The sequence below is a fragment of the Panthera leo genome, chromosome E2 (assembly GCF_018350215.1).
Source record: "Panthera leo isolate Ple1 chromosome E2, P.leo_Ple1_pat1.1, whole genome shotgun sequence".
NCBI classification, from domain to species: Eukaryota; Metazoa; Chordata; class Mammalia; order Carnivora; family Felidae; genus Panthera; species Panthera leo.
The window spans coordinates 49,614,826-49,633,033 of NC_056693.1; the positions used below are offsets into that span (position 1 = coordinate 49,614,826).

The window sequence follows — 18,208 nt, forward strand, 5'->3', positions numbered from 1 at the left end:
TTGCTTTAAATGGAATAGATATTGTTTGTGTGTACATGACCTCATGGGCTGTTAGCCTTACTGTCACAATGAAAACTTTCCTTTAAAAACATCAGGTTTAATGAATCAGAAACTATTCTGAAAACAGAATGACTGTATTCCATACAACGCAGTTAGGTGGTAAGGATCAATTTAGATATCTAATTTTTGCTATCCTTTTTCTTTTGAAGGTCACAGTTTTCAGACATTTTAATAAAAAAGCAATTTAGGCAGAAGAAAAACTAAGATAGCTAAAATTGGGTTAAAGAAACGATGTTTAATTCTCTGTAAGGAAATAGAGTCTCTTGAAGGGAAATGTAAAATGTGGAAGTATATCTGAAAATTAAATTTTAGGCACTTTCTGGGAGTGACCCCCAATACTGTAAAAGTGGTAACCATATTAAGACTAAGAAATCAATAACCTTTACCCTAGTTTAAGCTACATTTCAACAATTTCAACTAAAGTCACTAAGAAAAACTGTAACAATGTTTAAACAAAAAACAATTTTTTTGGTACCTCACTGTCCAAACAGCATCCTAACCAATCTGGCTTAAAATTTTGAACTCAAGCTATTTAATAGAGTCTATTTCCAATTAACCAAAATCAAGAGAATGAAAGTGACAAGAAAAGGGGTACAGGAACTTGGGAGGCAAAAAAGTCTCAGTAAGCTAGCTTATTCTGATAAAATGTACAAAACAATAGATTCACATCTCTTAAAATATCTTAAGTAATCAGAGGTCAAGATAGTTCTCCATAAAATGTCACATCATCTTCTTTTCTTTCAGCAGTGGAACTGAAGCCACTACTTGTGTTGTAGGGTTTTTTCCTGTTCTGTTTCACCAAATTTGTTCTCAAAGCTCTACTCAACCAAAACCTACTTGGCACTTACTGTCATGAAGATGTAGCAAAAGAAGAGTCTGCCAAATTCTAATCAAGATTAGATTAAATAAGGTTTTAGTATGGTATACTCTGTTCGGAAAGAAACCAGTATTTTTCATAGTTTCTCTGTTATAGGCAACATTGCATTTTCTCACATATTATTATACATTTCAGTGCAAAGGATGTCAATCTAGAAGCATTGTTGACCTAGCTTGGGTAAAGGTGCACCTGTAAAACTACTTAAATACCGCCCCCCCCCCTCCCCCCCAAAAAAAAACCCACTTGATTTGTTTTGGTTGAGAACAATAAGAGTCCAGTAAGATCTTCAATTCCTGGAGCTTCAAATCGCAGAAAGGGCTGAAATGTCATTCTTCACACGTATTTCTTCATCCGTTTCTTCCATTTGAAGAATTAAGAAAACACTACATTCCATAATGTATTCTTTTTGAGGATTCTGTAAAACTGAGGTTTGCCATCGGGGTATAAGGGTGTTCGCTATAGAGTAGCTAAAACCCGTAAAAAGGAGACCACTACTACACAGAATGTCTGTCCGGTGCCCAAGGTGAGGGCTTCAAATGGTATCATTTCCTTTCCTGCTGCTCGGTACACTCCAGCAATTGCAGCACCTGTTTAAAAATTCAAGAGTGTTAAAAAAAAAAAAAATCAAGGTTAATATAATAAGGAAAATACAGTACTTAAAATCCTACCCTAAGTAGAATATTCCAGATTTTTTTACGTTAAAATTTAAATATCATAGAAATGTCTTATTCTCCCTATACTTTTCTCTAGATTTTAAGTATTCTCCATATGACTTATAAATTACTGATTAGTGCTTTCAGACGTTGAAAAGTGAGTCCTTAAAATGGAGTCTCCTGGATTTACTGAATAAAATAATCTGGAAATCATAACCCAAATCACAAATTTCCACGTGACCTGATTACAAACTCATCACAAAAACATCTCTTATTTGCCATGCTTAGCATTTAACAGGTACCTAATAAAATTTTGGTAATGAATGCCAATGAAACTTTCCAGGGAAACTGAACAAGAAATATTTCAGAAAAAGCCAGAGACGCCCACTCTGCCTTCTACTGTACTCAGCTCCCCTCCCAAAGTGGACGGACGAGCAGCAGAGGGAAAAGGAAAGGGTGACTCTACGTTTATGAAGTTGTTACTAATTCAAAGGGCATGAGGCCAGAGGTGCTAAGGGGGTCCTTCCTGTTCCCCACATCATTAATCGTCTTTATTACGTTAAGTCACCACAACTTTCTAGAAACGGAGTAAACCAAACACAAACATCTGTACCTCCCTAGAAACCCAGATGAATTGTTACAGGGACTCAGCATTGTATTGAGAGAGCCAAGATTTCATTAGTTTGACAATAATAGATCCAAAGTTCCCAGATGACCCTCCTCTCAAAGACCACTCCAAACAGAATCCTCCTTGGTCAGTGTGTTCATTCCTGCAAACAGGTATTTGCCTCTATGTTTTCTAAGATCCCTATTCTCGTGATACTCAGATCAAGCTGGAACAGAGAAAGCACAGCATGAAACAGATTTTGAATAATACAAGACAACATACAGCATCTCAATCAAATGCCTACACATTTTACACATGTGATATGAAAACATATTAACAAATTCGAAGAAGAAGAAAGAGCAAATTAACCAGTATCTGTATTGGTTGCCTGGAACATCTGTGACTTTCAAATGCCCACCTCCAGTGCCTATGCATACGTACGGTGTCATTAACATCTGCAAGGCACCTGCTGCATCGGGCCCCTTCATAATTTAGCTCCCAAACGAGTGGGTGGGTAGAAAGCAGTGTAAGAAACGTGAAGTAGGCCCTAAGGTGGGGCCTAGATGACGAAGAAGGGAAGAACGAAAAAAAAGCAAACCAGGAGGAGCAGTAAAATGGGAAGGAAATGGACTCTACTCACCAGAGTCTTAAAGAGAGAATGGACACGTTTATTGCACGATTCCTAAGTGTTAAGTATTACGTTAAGTACTTTAAATAAACATTATTTCCTTTTATCATCACACAGCATCTGAGGAGGGTAGAATTATGCTTATTTTACTGATGAGAAATCTGAGACAGCTCCTAGGAGCCAGTAATCCAATAAGGAAACTGGAACAGAGGGTCTCTAAAGAGCAGCAGCAGGTGATACAGTTAAAAATACTATATAAAGCCAGTTATGGAAACACCTTAATGCAGACAGGAGAAAACTGGCCTCCTCCTCCTGTTATCACAAAGGTTTCGCCACCTACAGAACACAAAGAAATGAGGCCACTTTGTCCTCAAAAAAAAAAAAAAACCTCAAGTCAAAGAAAAGGCAGAGGGGCAGTTCTATTTAGAGCTCAAGGCTTAAATGCACACACTCACACAAAAATTACAAATTAGCAGGAATGTTGTGTTTCTATCTTTTCAGCATGTATTTATGTTTACATATGCACCTGGAAAAAAGTCTGAAAGCATATACCAAAATGCAAACTGAGGTTTTCACTTAGGGATGTGATAATGGAGTGTTTTTAGTTTTGGTTTCTGGAGCTTTTAATTTATATAAAATATATTTATATTTAATCATGAGCTTAAAAATGACCTAAACTGATTCTCATCCTTATGATATCAGCAAAAGCCAAAAACAAGTAAAAACAATTTATAATTTGTTATTCCAGTTCTTTAAAAATTTTTTTAACATTTTTGAGAGAGAGAGAGAGAGAGAGAGAGAGAGATACAGAGCATGAGCGGGGGAGGGGCAGAGACAGCGGGAGACACAAAATCTGAAGCAGGTTCCAGGGTCTGAGCTGTCAGCAGAGCCTGCCTGATGAGGCGCTCAAACCCACGAACTGTGTGATCATGACTTGAGCTGAAGCCAAGCTCAACCGACTGAGCCACCCAGGTGCCTGTGTTATTCCAATTTATTTTTAAATGTTTATTTATTTTTTGAGAGAGAGAGAGAGAGAGAGAGAGAGAGAGAGAGAGCGGGGGAGGGGCAGAGACCGAGGGAAACAGAATCTGAAGCAGGTTCCAGGCTCTGAGCTGTCAGCACAGAGCCCGACATGGGGCTCGAACCCACAAGCCATGAGATCATGACCCAAGCTGAAGTCTGACGTTCAACTGACTGAGCCACCCAGGGGCCCCTCCAATTCTTATTCAGAAAGTTTTGACAGGGGAAAAAAATAACCAGAAGACAAATCAGGTACCATTCATTAAAAAAAAAATTTTTTGAAAGAATACAAGTGGGGGAGGGGCAGAGAGGGGAGGTTAGAGAGGATCTGAAGCAGGCTCTACAATGACAGCAGCAAACCCCGGGTGGGGCTCGAACTTGCAAACCATGAAATCATGACCTGAGCTGAAGTCGGATGCTCAACTTACTGAGCCACCCAGGTGCCCCAAATCAGGTACTTTTCTGAACTAGAATTACTCTTCCATCCTTAAAAAATTATTATTCATCCTGAGTGAGGAGAAGGACCTCGTCAACAATCTTTCGATGCCATCAGTCAATTGACAGCTGACAAGAAAGGAGCAGTAGCTTCCAAAAAGATAAACACCTTTTACTAGATTTCAAAATGTAGTTTTACTACATCTCAAAAGCCTCACATGGCTTATCTGAAGCCAGTGAGAGAAAATACAACTTAGGAAGTCAAAGATGTTAGCCAAATCATAGGAGGGGGAGGCGGGGGTTAGAGATAAGAGAAAAACAGTACGCTAAAGAAAGCGCCCATGGTTAAAAGCCACCCTTTGTTCTTCATTTCACACAGACATGTTTCTAAAATGGGTCCTGAAATTAAGCGACTAGTCATAGGAAACGTATGACTGGTATTTTAATGTCTAACATACTTGTCAAGATTCCAGCAGTAATTGGTCCCACGATGCCCATCAACAGGATGCTTACAGACATGAACCTACCATATTTGTGATGTCTGAGGGTGAAGAGGGCCAGTAATCCAGCAGGGACATGGAAGAAGAGAGAGGACACCAGTGCCCACAGGAACACACCATACCACATCTCTACAAGGAAAAGCAAAGAAAGGTCACAAGTCACAGACTTTCCTAGTACAGGAATTACCAAGGGCTCCTCATCATGCCCGCTTATTTCATTTTCAAAGCCATCCAGGTGCCAGGTAGGTTCAGCAGTCAAATATCTAAATATTGATGGTTCTAGAGGGATTAGCAAACCACGGCCTTCAGGCCACCACCTGGTTTTGTGCATAAACTCTCACTGAACGCAGCCATGCCCATTCATTTAAATCTTGTCTAGGCCTGCTTTCAAGCTACAAGAGCAGAACTGAAACAGTGACAAAGAGCACATGGCCTGCAGAGTCTGAAATATTTACTATCTGGCCATTTCCAGAAGAACTTGGTCAACCCCTAAAATGATCAGTCATTTTAGACTTCTACGATGGAAAAGCTTTACAGTTTTATTCATTCAACAGTCATTTCCTTTTTTTAAATTATTTTTAAGTTAAAAATTTTTTTTTATTTTGAGAGAGAGCGACAGAGAGAGAGAGAGACAGAGAGAGAATGCCAAGTAGGCATTGCACTGTTAGCTCAGAGCCTGATGTGGGGCTTGAGCTCATGAGCCATGAGATCATGGCCTGAGCCAAAATCAAGAGCTGAATGCACAACTGACCAAGCCACCCAGGTACTCCACAACAATCATTTTCTACTCAGCCATCAAAAAAAAAAAAAAAGAAATCTCACCATTTGCAGTGACGTGGATGGAACTAGGGTACATTATGCTAAGCGAGGTAAGTTAGAGTAAGACAAATACCATATGATTTCACTCATGTGGAATTTAAGAAACAAAACAAAGGAACACAGGGTAATGGAAGGAAAAATTAAATAAGATAAAAACAGAAGGGGAGGCAAACCATAAGAGACTCGTAACTATTCTTAACTATAAAGAACAGAGTTGCTGAAGGGAAGGTGGGTGGGGCACAGGCTACACGGGTAACGGACATTAAGGAGGATACTTGTGATGAGCACTGGGTGTTACATGTAAGTCATCAATGTTTTTAATATAGGTTACCACGGATCAAGGTCCTAAATACATACATACATACACACATACATACATAAATTCATATCAGGCCATCACGTCTTAGAATAGCAAAGCTCTTTAAGATATGAAATAAATACCAGAAAATATAAATGTCTGCCTTAGAGACAAACGGCACATAAGTGAGGGGGCAGGTTAGAGCAACTAGTTCCTAGGGAGAATGTCTAATTGACTTTTAAGATGACTGTAATTTAGGCAACATTAAAATATATGATCAGCAACTATGTCTAAAAACCTATGCATGAGCCACCTCAGAAAATACAAAAAAGGAGGAGATACCACCCTGCCCTCAAGACTTTGCAATCTGGTAAACAGCAGACAGAGCAATTCCCCTCAGTGAGCCCAGGCAAGCCTTCAGAATTCTCAAAATAGCCCCTTAGCTACCCACATGGATACAATGAAGGTGTCATGTGAGATAAAATATATTGTCCATCCTTGCGTTAGGAGCAGGTAAGTAACAGGCAGTTTCAGAGACCAGTCAACAGCTTAAACTTAGAGATTCTGGACCACAGCACTACCGACATCGGGACCAGTTAACCCTTTGTTGTGGGGGGCTGTCCTGTGCATCGCAGGACACGGAGCAGCACCCTAGCCTCTCCCCACTAGATGCCAGTACTGGCCTCCCCCCAGTTGCAATGATCAAAATTATCTCCAGACTTTGCCAGATGTCCTCCTGGGGCAAAACTTCCCTCAGTAAAAACGAGTGTCCTGACTAAAACAGAGGGTTTATAAGATTAAAAGCAGTTAAAGCTACAAAGATAGGGGCGCCTAACTGGCTCAGTCAGTACAGCATGTGACTCTTGAGCTCAGGGTCATGACTTTAAGCCCCACATTGGTCGTGGAGACTACTTAAAAAAAAAAAAAAAAAAAGCTCCAAAGACAGATGGGGTCACACTATGGTGGGCTTTCAAGGCCAGACTAAAGACTTCAGTGTGAAAGCCCTAAAAGTACCATTAAAGGTTTTGAGCAGTAAAGGGTTGTCCAGACGCTATTTCACAGGCCCCACCTTACACTCCCAATAGGAGTACAAACTAGAAAACCTTTCTGGAGGGTAATTTAGAAGGGTGTATCCAAGAAAGTCCAGTGTGCACACCTTTGCCACAGAGACTTTACTTCCAGGAATACATCCAACAGGAATACACATGCAGGCAAGGCCAGAGATAACGAGGGGTTCCCGGCAGCATTGTCTGTAATGGCAAAGACTAGATGCCAACTGTACGTCCATCAGTGTAGGGCTTGTCAAACATGTTTGGGTGCAGCTATATAATGTAACATTTAAAAAAAATTTTTTTTTATTTTTGAGAGAGAGACACACACACAGAGTGCAAGTGGGGGAGGGGCAGAGGAGGAGGGTGACACAGAATCCGAAGCAGGCTCCAGGCTCTGAGCTGTCAGTACAGAGCCCAACACGGGGCTCGAACTCATGAACCGTGAGATCATGGCCTGAGCTGAAGTTGGATGCTTAACCGCCTGGGCCACCCAGGCGCCCCTACATACTGTAACATTATACTACCACGTAAAAACATGGGATAGATCTTTATATACTGATGGGATAAGATGCCCAAGCCACAGTGGGAAGTAAAAAAAAAAAAAAAACAAGTTCCAGAAGAGTGTACAGAAGAGTCTGTTTTTATAAAAACAAAAGAAACGAACGAGTGCGTAAGTCTATGAATTCGGAAAACAGTCTGGATGTAGGTGTACTTAATAAATATTGAGGACATGTGCAGGCGCTGTTCTAAGTGCTTTACAAATCTTAACCAGTGCAATCTTCTAAACAACTCTGTGAGGCACATGATATCCCTGGCTCTTGGCTGAGGAAACAGAGGCAGAGGGAGGGAAGGAACTTGCCAGAGCCCACAGTGCCAGTGGGGGCTGGGGCAGAGCCCTATTGGGCCCCATGCATGCTCCATGCTGGCAAGCTACAAAAGAGCCTTATTTCTGGGGGGGGTGGGATAGGTTGGGGTAGGGCTAATGACAATTCACTTTTTACTTTGATTTTTCTTAAAAAGCTTTTCTAGCTGCTTACTGGCTTTTACAGAATTATTATTAAAAGAAAGTAGAAAAAGAAGAAAAAAGGCTTTTGTTTCCAAAAGAACAGTTTGGGAAGGTTGGTGGGATTGGAATGAACAATTACAGAAACGATGAGGAGCACTAACTGGCTTGGGGAGCGTGGAGAGCGGGAAGGGCAGGACCAGGGGCTCTTCTCCAAGCTGTATCTGAAGCTGCATCTGAAGCAGTCATAAGAATGACTGCTGGGCGGGGGCGCCGGGGGGCTCAGACAGTTGGGCAGTTGATCGTCAGACTCCATTTCAGTTCTGATTGTGATTTCACAATTCTTGAGATCGATCCCCGTGAGGTGGACTCCCAAGTGACAGCACGGAGCCTGCTTGGGATCCTCTCCTTCTCTGTCCCTCCCCCACTCACTCTTCACGCTCAAAAAAAAAAAAAAAAAAAAAAAAAAAAAAAGAATTACTGCTGTGCATGTTTCCTTCCCAATTTCTTATTCTTGTTGTGGGTGGGAGCCAAATGCCCCCAAGCCACCCTTGGCATTGTCACCGGTGGCTATACTAATTCTTTGCTCATTTTGACTCACCTAAAGCTTCAATTAACACTATATTCGACACACACCTGAATTAGGACACCTAGTTCATGCTTTGAATGAAAGTGTCAGGTGTGCCCCATCTAGGGCTCAATGCTTATTAAAAATAACAAACGACTGAGGGTGTTTTGGCACTTTTGCTCTGGTGAAAAACAGATTGCTATAAAAAGTTTCAAACCGTTTGTGAGACTTTTTTTTTACCCCCCGCCGAACAAGATCTATCTTCAGAAAAATTTCATAATACTGTTGAAACTGGTCTGTTTGACAGGGTTTGCCAAATTCTGCTAAGCCAAGTTAGATCATGAAATATGGGGCATAAAGTGATTAAATAGTAAGGTCCCAAACTTAAAAACTAAATATATGTAACATAAAAAGCTAATATATGTAAAAAGATAGTGTCCAGAAACCGCCCCTCGAATACGTGTGCCCCCGCCAGAGCTCTGGTGCCCACACACCTCTCCTGCACCCTGGCTCAGTGACAGCAGCTTGGTCTTTTCAGCCTAAGCCCCCTCGTACTCCACCGCTGCCAGCTTGACCCCACGCCATGGCACAGAACCATGCTGTCCCCTTCCAAAGCAGTAACCTCATCTTCAATCCCACAGTCCTTACCAGCTACTCCCCAAATCACGTGGAGACTCTGACCTCTATCCCACCACCGAGCGTGTGAAATTCTATGACGGCACCGGGAACGCCAGCGTCCCAGGGTGGACAATGGGATGCAAAATCTGCCTCTAAGAACTCAGAGCAGTTGCCATTCTGGCTGCTGGCTGCTGGCTGCCACAACGGACTTCAGACCCCGCCATTGAGCCGATACTACTCTCGGGCCCTGCTGGAGCTCCCCAAGTTTTAGAGGTAAGCACTGCTCTCAGGAGCAACTCAAGGCGGTGCTGGAGCCTGGCTTCATACTGGACGCCATGGCACCATCAGGGCATTGAGCTGGGAGGTGGGGCCTTGATCTGCCAGAGACATACCAAATTGATAACTGCATGAAAGGGGGTCCGAGAGGATCGAGGCCTGATGAGAAAGGAAGAGAGACCTCTCTCTCCGTCTCTCACTCTCTCTCCCTGCCATGTGAGGACATAGCAAGAAGGCAGCCTAAGAGGGCCCTCACCACAGCATGGCCATCCAGGCTCCAAAACTGTGAGAAAATAAGTTTTTATTTTTAAAAAAATATTTTAAAGTTCATTCATTTTTGAGAGATAAAGAGAGACAGTACGGGTGGGGGAGGAGCACCAAGAGAGAGGGAGACACAGAATCCGAAGCAGGCTCCAGGCTCTAAGCTGTCAGCACAGAGCCCAACGTGGGGCTCAAACTCACAAACCGTGAGACCATGACCTGAGCCAGAGTCAGGAGCTTAACGGACTGAGCCACTTAAACCACTTCAGCCTAGGGGCGCCTGGGTGGCTCAGTCGGTTAAGCGTCCAACTTCAGCTCAGGTCATGCATGATCTCACAGTCTGTGAGTTCGAACCCCGTGTCGGGCTCTGTGCTGACGGCTCAGAGCCTGGAGCCTGCTTCGGATTCTGTGTCTCCCTCTCTCTGCCCCTCCCCTGCTCATGCTCTGTCTCTCTCTGTCTCAAAAATAAATAAAAACATTAAAAAAAAATTTAAAAAAAAAAACACTTCACCCTATGGCATTTTGTTACAGCAGCCTAAAACACCAACCCTCACTCCTTCCCTATTTTCCTGGTGCACAGCACCTGCCTGAGGAGGACTGCTAGGCTACCAACCCACATCTCAATTTTCCTGAAAGCTGAGAAGCCTATTTGTAAACAAGGTGTGGCACAGCAGGTCAGCACTTTCGGAGTTTCTGAGAAGGGGAAGCATACCGCACGCACCCTCCTACAACCTTGAGCTGCATCCATTAGCTCCATCAGTGCCTACAAATCTTAGAGAACATCACTTAAGTCACACTAAGGAGGAAAAAAAGGGCTTTATTATGTTAGGTGAGTAGTCTAGTTTATAAAACACTTTTCAGATGGATGAGATTATTAAAGGACTCTTAATAGCAAAGGCAAACCCCAATCAATAAAACACTTAAAAAAAAACTAAGCGATTTCCCTTTAGCCTACTGCATCTTAATTTGCTATCTACGTAATAGCTACTTATGGATCATCATATAGTACTTTCATTTCTTCGGTTCAATATGCTGTCAAAAATCTGTGTCTACATATCTTACAGTATTTCTCTGTTCACTATTTCAAATCAAGCGAATTATCTTCAGCTTTGCTTACTCTGACGGCTGAAGTCCTAGCACTGCCTGATGTTGAAGTATAAATCAGAAAATTAATCTGCAACAAAAAATTATAAGGGGCAATCAGATTAAGCACTGGTGACAGACTGGGCTCCAAAGATGTCTACACACTCATCCCCAGAGCCCATGAATAGGTGGCAAAGGCAGTGTGCAGAGGTGATTAGGTTAGGAGTCCTGGGATAGGTGAGTAGACTGGCTTTTCCAAGTGGGCCTAATGTAATCACAAGGGTGCTTGTAGGAGGAGGCAGGAGGGTTGGAGACAGAGTGCTTGGAAGATGCTATGCTTCTGGCTTTAAAGATGAAGGAAGGGGGCGAGAGGCAAGGAATGCAGGTGACCTGTAGAAGACGGAAGAGGCAAGAAAACCAATTCTTCCTAGAACCTTCAGAGGAAGGTAGCGTTGCTGACCCATTTTGGATTTCAGGCCTCCAGAACTCTACGATGTTTGAAGCCACTAAATTGTGGTAAGTTGTTACTGTGCCAATAGCAAACGAATACAAGCGCCAAGAGTTTATTCTTTCAACAATCAAGTATTTACTGAGCCCGTCCCCTATGTCAGGCACTTGAGTGAAACAAAACAAGACAAACATGCTGTCCACAAGGAGCTTATTACCTTTAAGAATCTGTTTTTCAGACAGACGGTTCAGTTAAAGGGATAAGCCACACAGACTGCAGATTCCTCTAGGTGAGTTCTTTATTAACGGAAAGGGTTTGTAATGGCTGGCTCCCTATCTAATCTCCACAACTGAGTCAACCAATTTCTAAGCAAGGCCTCAAGACCAACCAGGCCCCAGTCAGAGTAGCAGAAGAAGCCTAAGCCAAGTGGGCAGGGTGAGGCTCAGCACTCAGCCATCCTTTTAGCTGGCCCCACTCTATCTTATGTTACGTCAAACAAGCGAATGAACAAGCTCAGCTTCTCTGAAGCCAGGGTTCTAAGGGAACCTGGGAACTGTAGTCCTACCTGGTGCTGGCAACTCAGTGCTGGACTGCCTTCACACTAATTGCCCATCAGCCTACATCTCTCCACACTGCCCACTGTGAGACCCCTCTCTTACTGAACCCCACCTACCCACCATGGTCCCCTCTGGTCCCCTGCAAAATCAAATACATATATATCGGTTACTGCCCCCAGTTCCTGACAGAGCTCCTAAAACCCTTTAAATAATGGTGCTAAGTGTCAGTTGCTTAAGTGTCCAACTTCGGCTCAGGTCATGATCTCACGGTTTGTGAGTTCGAGCCCTGCATCGGGCACTGTGCTGAAAGCTCAGAGCCTGGAGCCTGCTCTCTGCCCCTCCTCCTCTTGCACTCTGCCGCACCCCCCTCTCAAATAAACAAACATTTAAAAAAATTTTTAAGAAAAAAATAATGGTGCTAGAAAATATTCTGTTCTCATATTTAGTCTTTTATTATTTTTTTAAACATCTATTTTTGAGAGACAGAGCATGAGCAGGGGGAGGGGCAGAGACAAAAGGAGACACAGAATCTGAAGCAGGCTCCAGGCTCTGAGCTGTCAGCGCAGAGCCCGACGCGGGGCTCAGACTCATGCACCTGTGAGATCATGACAGGACCCTCAACTGACTGAGCCACCCAGGCACCCCCTAATATTTACTCTCTGACCCTGGTTTCTAACACAGAACTTCCAAATCCCTTGGAATTTCCAGGCACCTCTTTTGTTCGCAGAAGGCACTCTTGGTAGGCTCCAGGATGGTCACCAGAAAGCCATGATTATAAGCATGGAACTTTCAGCCCCATCCTCCATCCTCTGGAAAGGGAGAAGGGTTGGAAGTGGAGTTAATAATCAATCACGCGTACGTGATTAATCCTCCATATAATCCCCAGAGCAGGGAGTTCAGAGAACTTCCGGGTTTGGTGACTACACCTACGTCTTGGGAGGGTGGCAGGCCCAGCTCCACAGGGACAGAAGCTCCTTTGTTCAGAATCCCTTCTGAATTCACCCTATGTAACTCTTTATCTGGTGTTCATTTGTATCCTTCAATATTCTGTGTAATAAACTGGTGATTTAGTAGCTAAAGTATTTTCCTGGGTTCTGTGAACTACTCTAGAAAATTAACTGAACCAAGGAAGAGGGTCATAGGAACCTCCAACTTAGAGCCGGCCGGTCAGAAGCACAGCCACCCACCTAGACTTCTGACTGGCATACAAACTGGGGAAACTGAGCCCTTTACCTGTGGGATCTAGTGTTAACTCCAGGTAGACAGAGTAGGAACTGAACTTCAGGACACCCAACTAGTGTCACAGAATTGGTAGACGTGCAGAAAACCCTACGATCGGTGTCAGAATGTGGTGAACGTGGGAGTAGTGTGAGAATAAAGGAAAGCAGGGAGTTTTCCCCAAGAGACCTTTCCACTCCTCCTTAACAGTGATGGCCTTCCCACCAGGACTGCCCGCTGCGGGCTGTCACCTCTCTTCTGACACCACTGCCTGACTGCCTGCTCACAGCTGGTTTCTGAGTGTAACCCTTTGGCCTGTCTCACTCCAGCGGCCTCTTGGTCCTGATCTGGCCTTCCGTCTATTCACACAAAGCCAGAAAATCAGTGCTAAAGGATATGAAGCATATTGTGAGGGGTTGTTTTATTACTATTTTTTTTTATCTGAGAGAGCGCAAACACAAGCGAGGGAGAGGGGTAGAGGGAGAGAGAGAGAAAGATGGATAATCTTAAGCAGACTCAATGCTCGGCATAGAGCCCAACGTGGGGCCTGAGCCCACGACCCTGGGATCATGACCTCAGCCGAAATCAAGAGCTGGACGCTCAACTGACTAAGCCACACCAGTGCCCCAAGTATGAGGTTTCTTGTTGGGGTGATAAAATATTCTAAAGTTACTTGTGATGATGGGTGCAAACTCTGCAGATGCTGAAAACCACCGAATTATACACTCAGGAGTTGGCCAAACCATCCGTCCTCTGCTCAAAACCCTCCCACACCACCCTCTGGGAGGTGACCTCACCTCTTCCTCCCTGCTTTGCCCACAATCTTCCGTCCTCCATGGTGGCCTTCTTTATGTTTCCTAAGTAAACTCCTGAGCCAGGGCTCTGAACCTGCTGTGTCGCTGTCCAGAAGCTTCTCCCAACAGCTGCATGGCTCGTGCCTCACGTCCTTCAGATTGCAGCTCCAATAGCATCATCATCAAGAGCTTCCTCATGACCCTAAGTAAAACGGCATTCCCCCACCTGACGCACAAGACCTGCCACTTACTATCTCCCTCCTGTCTGACAACACCGGCTCTTCCTTTCCATACTTTCATTTTCTCTCTATCGTCCTTTGTTTTGCTCACTACACATCTTTACTTGGTACCTAGAAAATAATAGGCAGGCAACAGACACTTGAGTAAATACTTACTGAGTGAATGCATAAATAACTGGTCTTGAGTGTGACCCATTCTTGGCTCCGGCAACGGCACAACCAAACCCTAGGTAGGTTTCAGTTTAACTATCACAGGACACGCTTGAACACTGCCATTAATAAAAATTCCTACCTTCAGAAAGTTCCTGCTTTCCTGCTAAAAGACAAGATCTGCCTTTCAGATTTGCTAAAAAACGATGACAAAAGAAATCTGAACAACCTGGAATAGGGAGGGTTAGGCGGCAATCTAAATGGCTAAATTGCAAATGCAGGTTAAAAAAATCAATTCAAAGCTTCCTGATGGTGACAAACCACAGAGTATTTTAGAGCAACGATTTTGCCATATTGACTTGTCGTAAAGTGCAAGTAGCCTTTTCTGTGAGGCCAAAACAGAAGTAATTCCAGATTCAGGTCAATGAATAGAACTCACTGTAAGCAGGCTTTGGTGCCTCGAAAAGGATCAAACTCCACGTACCTATAACATCCATTAGTCCAGTTAAAGATGAGACACAGCAGGGAGGCTCTGTGTTTACCCATCCCATTCTGATCAACTTCAGATCAAGGGCTATATCTCATGTATGTTTATATCCCAAGCCCAGAGCCTGCACTGGGCCAAATGTATACTTGCTGAATATGAATGAATAGTTCCCCCAAATTATATATATATACATATATATATATATATATATACACATATATATATATATATATACACATATATATATATATATATATACACATATATATATATATATATATACACATATATATATATATATATATATATATATATCAATAGAACTGCCCATAAACTCATGTCCATGTGGCAGTTTCCTGTTTTCAGAATACTTTCTGAAAGCAAAACAATTCTCATAGCTGTCATAGCTACTATGACATAATGTCTAACTACTGTCCCAAATCCACTTATCTCAATCTTAAAGAAAAGGCAACCAAAAGATAGACAGACTGGAGAATATTCAGCTCCAAAGTACCACCTCACATATGACTTATCGCAAAAGGATTAAGGTACCCTTTCAGTGGAGAGATCCGATAAACACCACCTTCACCAAATGATTACTGACAGCAGTGTTAGTAAAGGTACACCGTGATGCTAAAGGTCTCCTGATATAATGCACTGGGAAGTGGACATCACCTGTATAGATAGGATTCTAAACAAAAATGTTTAATCTGAATGTAAGCATGAAAAAAATGATCGATAAACTTAAATTATAGGACATTCTATGAAATTAGGCTGGACTCTTCAAAATGTGAAGGAACAAAGATGGACTAACTGTTCTAGATTCACGGAGACTAAAGAGACATGGCAACTAAATGCACAGTGTGATCCTGGATTAGATCTGGGTTTTTTCGTTTGTTTGCTTTTTTTAAAGAAAAAAGCTACGTGGGGAGCCTGGGTGGCTCAGTTGGTTAAGCATCAGAATTCAGCTGAGGTCATGATCTCGCGGTCTGTGAGGTGGAGCTCCGCGTTGGGCTCTGTGCTGAGAGCTCAGAGCCTGGAGCTTGCTTTGGGTTCTGTGCCTCCCTCTCTCTCTGCCCCTCCCCTGCTCTGTCTCTCTCTCTCTGAAAAATAAACATTAAAAAATTAAATAAATTTCAAAAAAGATACATGCTGAAGTATTAGGCACGAAGCATCATCACTTCGGTAACTTCCTTTCAAATGGGTCTGCAGAAAATAAAAATGTTGTGTGCGTGTGTGTATGTATGTACATACACAATTCACACACACATATATGCATATAGAGATAAAGCAAAAGAATGAAAACGTTAATAATGAGTCGAAGTAAAGTACTTCAATGTATCAGTATGTTTGAAAATTTCAAAATAAGGAAACAAAAACAGACTAATCTGGTCCAGCAGAACCTCCAGACTGTGTGTACATTGCATTTTTCATAGTGTCTCCAGAATGCCATAGATTTGTTGTCACGGTCAAATGTGCTCTTAGTACCTTTTGAAACAACGGGAGCTGCCAGATTATCATTTTAGCTAGAGTTCCAAACTAACATCTGCATCTGCCCCAACGTGGTTATTATCATCAGCTGTCCCACAAAGCTGTCAGGGAAACTACTAGGCAGGTAATACACACCAAGTCCCGGGGGTCCACTGAACGGCGCCCGGCAGTCGCTTCCCCGTGGAAGAGAAATCACAGGTGCCTTGTTTATGACTGCAGCCAGTAAGTAATCCAATCGTCCTTCTTTTGCAGGTCCCTGGCGCAGTTCTCGAATTGTTTACTCCCAGTCACCTTTGCCGGACAGCCCAACCTCACCCTTCCATCGCCACTGTTCTGTCTCCTGGCCTTTTAAAGGTCCAACACAGAACTGCGCCCTCCCCTCAAAGCCTTTATGAGCCTTCCCCAGTCATTTCTCCTCCTCTCAGTTTTCTGAGCACGGAGAGCTTTCTGCCTTCTTATAAATTTGGAAAAAAACCCTTACATCAGGCCCAGCAGAAGCTCCGGCGGGCGTTAAGGAGAGTGAAAACGCATCTGTGTCAGAGATCTCGAACGCGGGAGTGGGGAATTCGGCAACAGGTCTCAGAAAGTGATTCCTCGAAAGAGAAGCTGGCGGAGTGGGTGCGCTTGGACGCAGGTGGGACAGCGATCGGCAGACAACCCGGGGGCACCCGGGGCTGGGGCGAAATTACACACCAGGGCAGCGCGGAGTGCCGACCGCCCCTCAGCCCGGCCGGGACGGTTCGGCGTCCGAGCTGCGAGAGCCGCGCGGCCGGCGCGGACCACAGGGGCCAGGCGCCTCGAGCCCCTAACTAGTTGGCGCGACGGCCTCCGGGGCTCTGTCGGGTCCCGGTCTGACCCTGGAGCTTCTGGAAACTCCAAACAGCAACATCAGCTCGGGTGGAGGCCGAGCTCCCTCCACTGACGGGTCCACTCGCGGCCGCTCCCTCCGCTCTGGCCCCCAGCGCAGAGTCGGAATGGTCCGCCAGAGGTGCCGGCGGGGAAGCGACGGAGGAAGAGCTATATCCCCCAGCTCCCCGCCGAGGGAGCGGGAACCTCCTTCCAGGAGGCATACAGCGCCGGCAAAGTGGGACAGGCGGGCGGAGAGGACCCCGCCGCGGGGGAAGGGGCGCCCCCCGGCCGGGCGGCGGCGACGGAGCGCGGAGTGCGCAAGCGCGGGGCGGGGCGGGGCCGGTACCTGGGAAAGAGCAGAGAGAAGTGGAGTTGGGGCACAGGGTCCCGTTGCCCACCCGCGGCACGAGCTTCAGGCTGAGGATCTGCTGTAGGAGCCCGGCCGACCCTCCGCTGCCGCCGCTCCCCTCGTGCTCCATCCCGCCGCCATTCACCGCAGAGAGATGTGGGGGAGCGTCCGAAGTGCTGCCGAGGCTCGCTCGCTCTCACTCACAGACCAAAGCGCTCTCTGACTCTACCTCCTCAGCGTCACCCTCGGATGGGGCCCTCTTCCTCCCACCTCAACGGCTCAGCCAAGTGATGGGACCTTCCTCCAATCACAGGACGCTGCAGATGGCAGAGGCGGGGCGAGAATTGTTCCCTCCCCTGACGTTGCGTACGGCTCACCGAAACCTGGCACCCACGGGCTACGCCCCCTACTGGGCAAGTGTCTCCTGCTCCAGAGTAGGATGTGCGAAGCTCTGCCCTTCTCTGCAGCGCCACCTATAAGACAGTAGGGGGATTGCATACCCTCCCCAGACCCGGCGCGTAGATTTCAAACGGATCTAGCAATGAGAATCAGATGGTTCAGCAGCCAGGTGAAGGAGGCTGGAAGACATCAGCAATACCTCCAATATTTGGAGGGAAAGTGAATTTTTTGAAAGCTTAACTTTCTTTAAAGTAAAAAGCCTTGCTTGCAGGGACGCCTGGGTGGCTCAGTCGGTTAAGCATCTGACTTCAGCTCAGGTCATGACCCCACAGTTGGGGAATCCAAGCTCAGCATGTGGCTCTCTGCTGTCAGCACAGAGCCTGCCTGCTTTGGATCCTCTGTTTCCCTCTCTCTCTGCCCTTCCCCAGCTTGTTCTTTCTCTCTCTCAACATAAATGTCAACAAATCTT

General features: G+C 44.8%; 1 protein-coding gene across 4 annotated transcripts; it reads right to left on the reverse strand.

The window, feature by feature from the left end:
* Window positions 1–275: 275 nt before the first annotated feature.
* On the reverse strand, window positions 276–17,631 carry TMEM170A (transmembrane protein 170A). 4 transcript variants are annotated; one of them, XM_042919338.1, is made up of 3 exons: window positions 17,338–17,631; window positions 4,808–4,909; window positions 276–1,524 (listed from the first exon to the last, which is right to left on the reverse strand). In XM_042919338.1, the coding sequence occupies exons 1-3, from the start codon at window positions 17,468–17,470 to the stop codon at window positions 1,394–1,396; spliced, it is 366 nt and encodes a 121-aa protein (XP_042775272.1). In that variant the 5' UTR covers window positions 17,471–17,631; the 3' UTR covers window positions 276–1,393. The 4 variants fall into 4 exon arrangements, with proteins under 4 accessions (XP_042775272.1, XP_042775271.1, XP_042775273.1 ...); XM_042919337.1 differs by having other exon boundaries at window positions 4,739–4,909; XM_042919339.1 differs by lacking the exon at window positions 17,338–17,631 and adding an exon at window positions 16,624–17,288 and having other exon boundaries at window positions 4,739–4,909.
* Window positions 17,632–18,208: the final 577 nt, after the last annotated feature.

Excerpts from the sequence above, each read along its gene's own strand:
- TMEM170A (XM_042919337.1), bottom strand. The coding sequence starts at position 17,470 with ATGGAGCACGAGGGGAGCGGCGGCAGCGGAGGGTCGGCCGGGCTCCTA. Across the intron at positions 4,910-17,337 it reads TTCTCTCTGCTCTTTCCCAG|AGATGTGGTATGGTGTGTTC; the intron begins GTACCGGCCCCG and ends TTTTCCTTGTAG. Across the intron at positions 1,525-4,738 it reads TACTGCTGGAATCTTGACAA|GTGCTGCAATTGCTGGAGTG; the intron begins GTATGTTAGACA and ends ATTTTTAAACAG.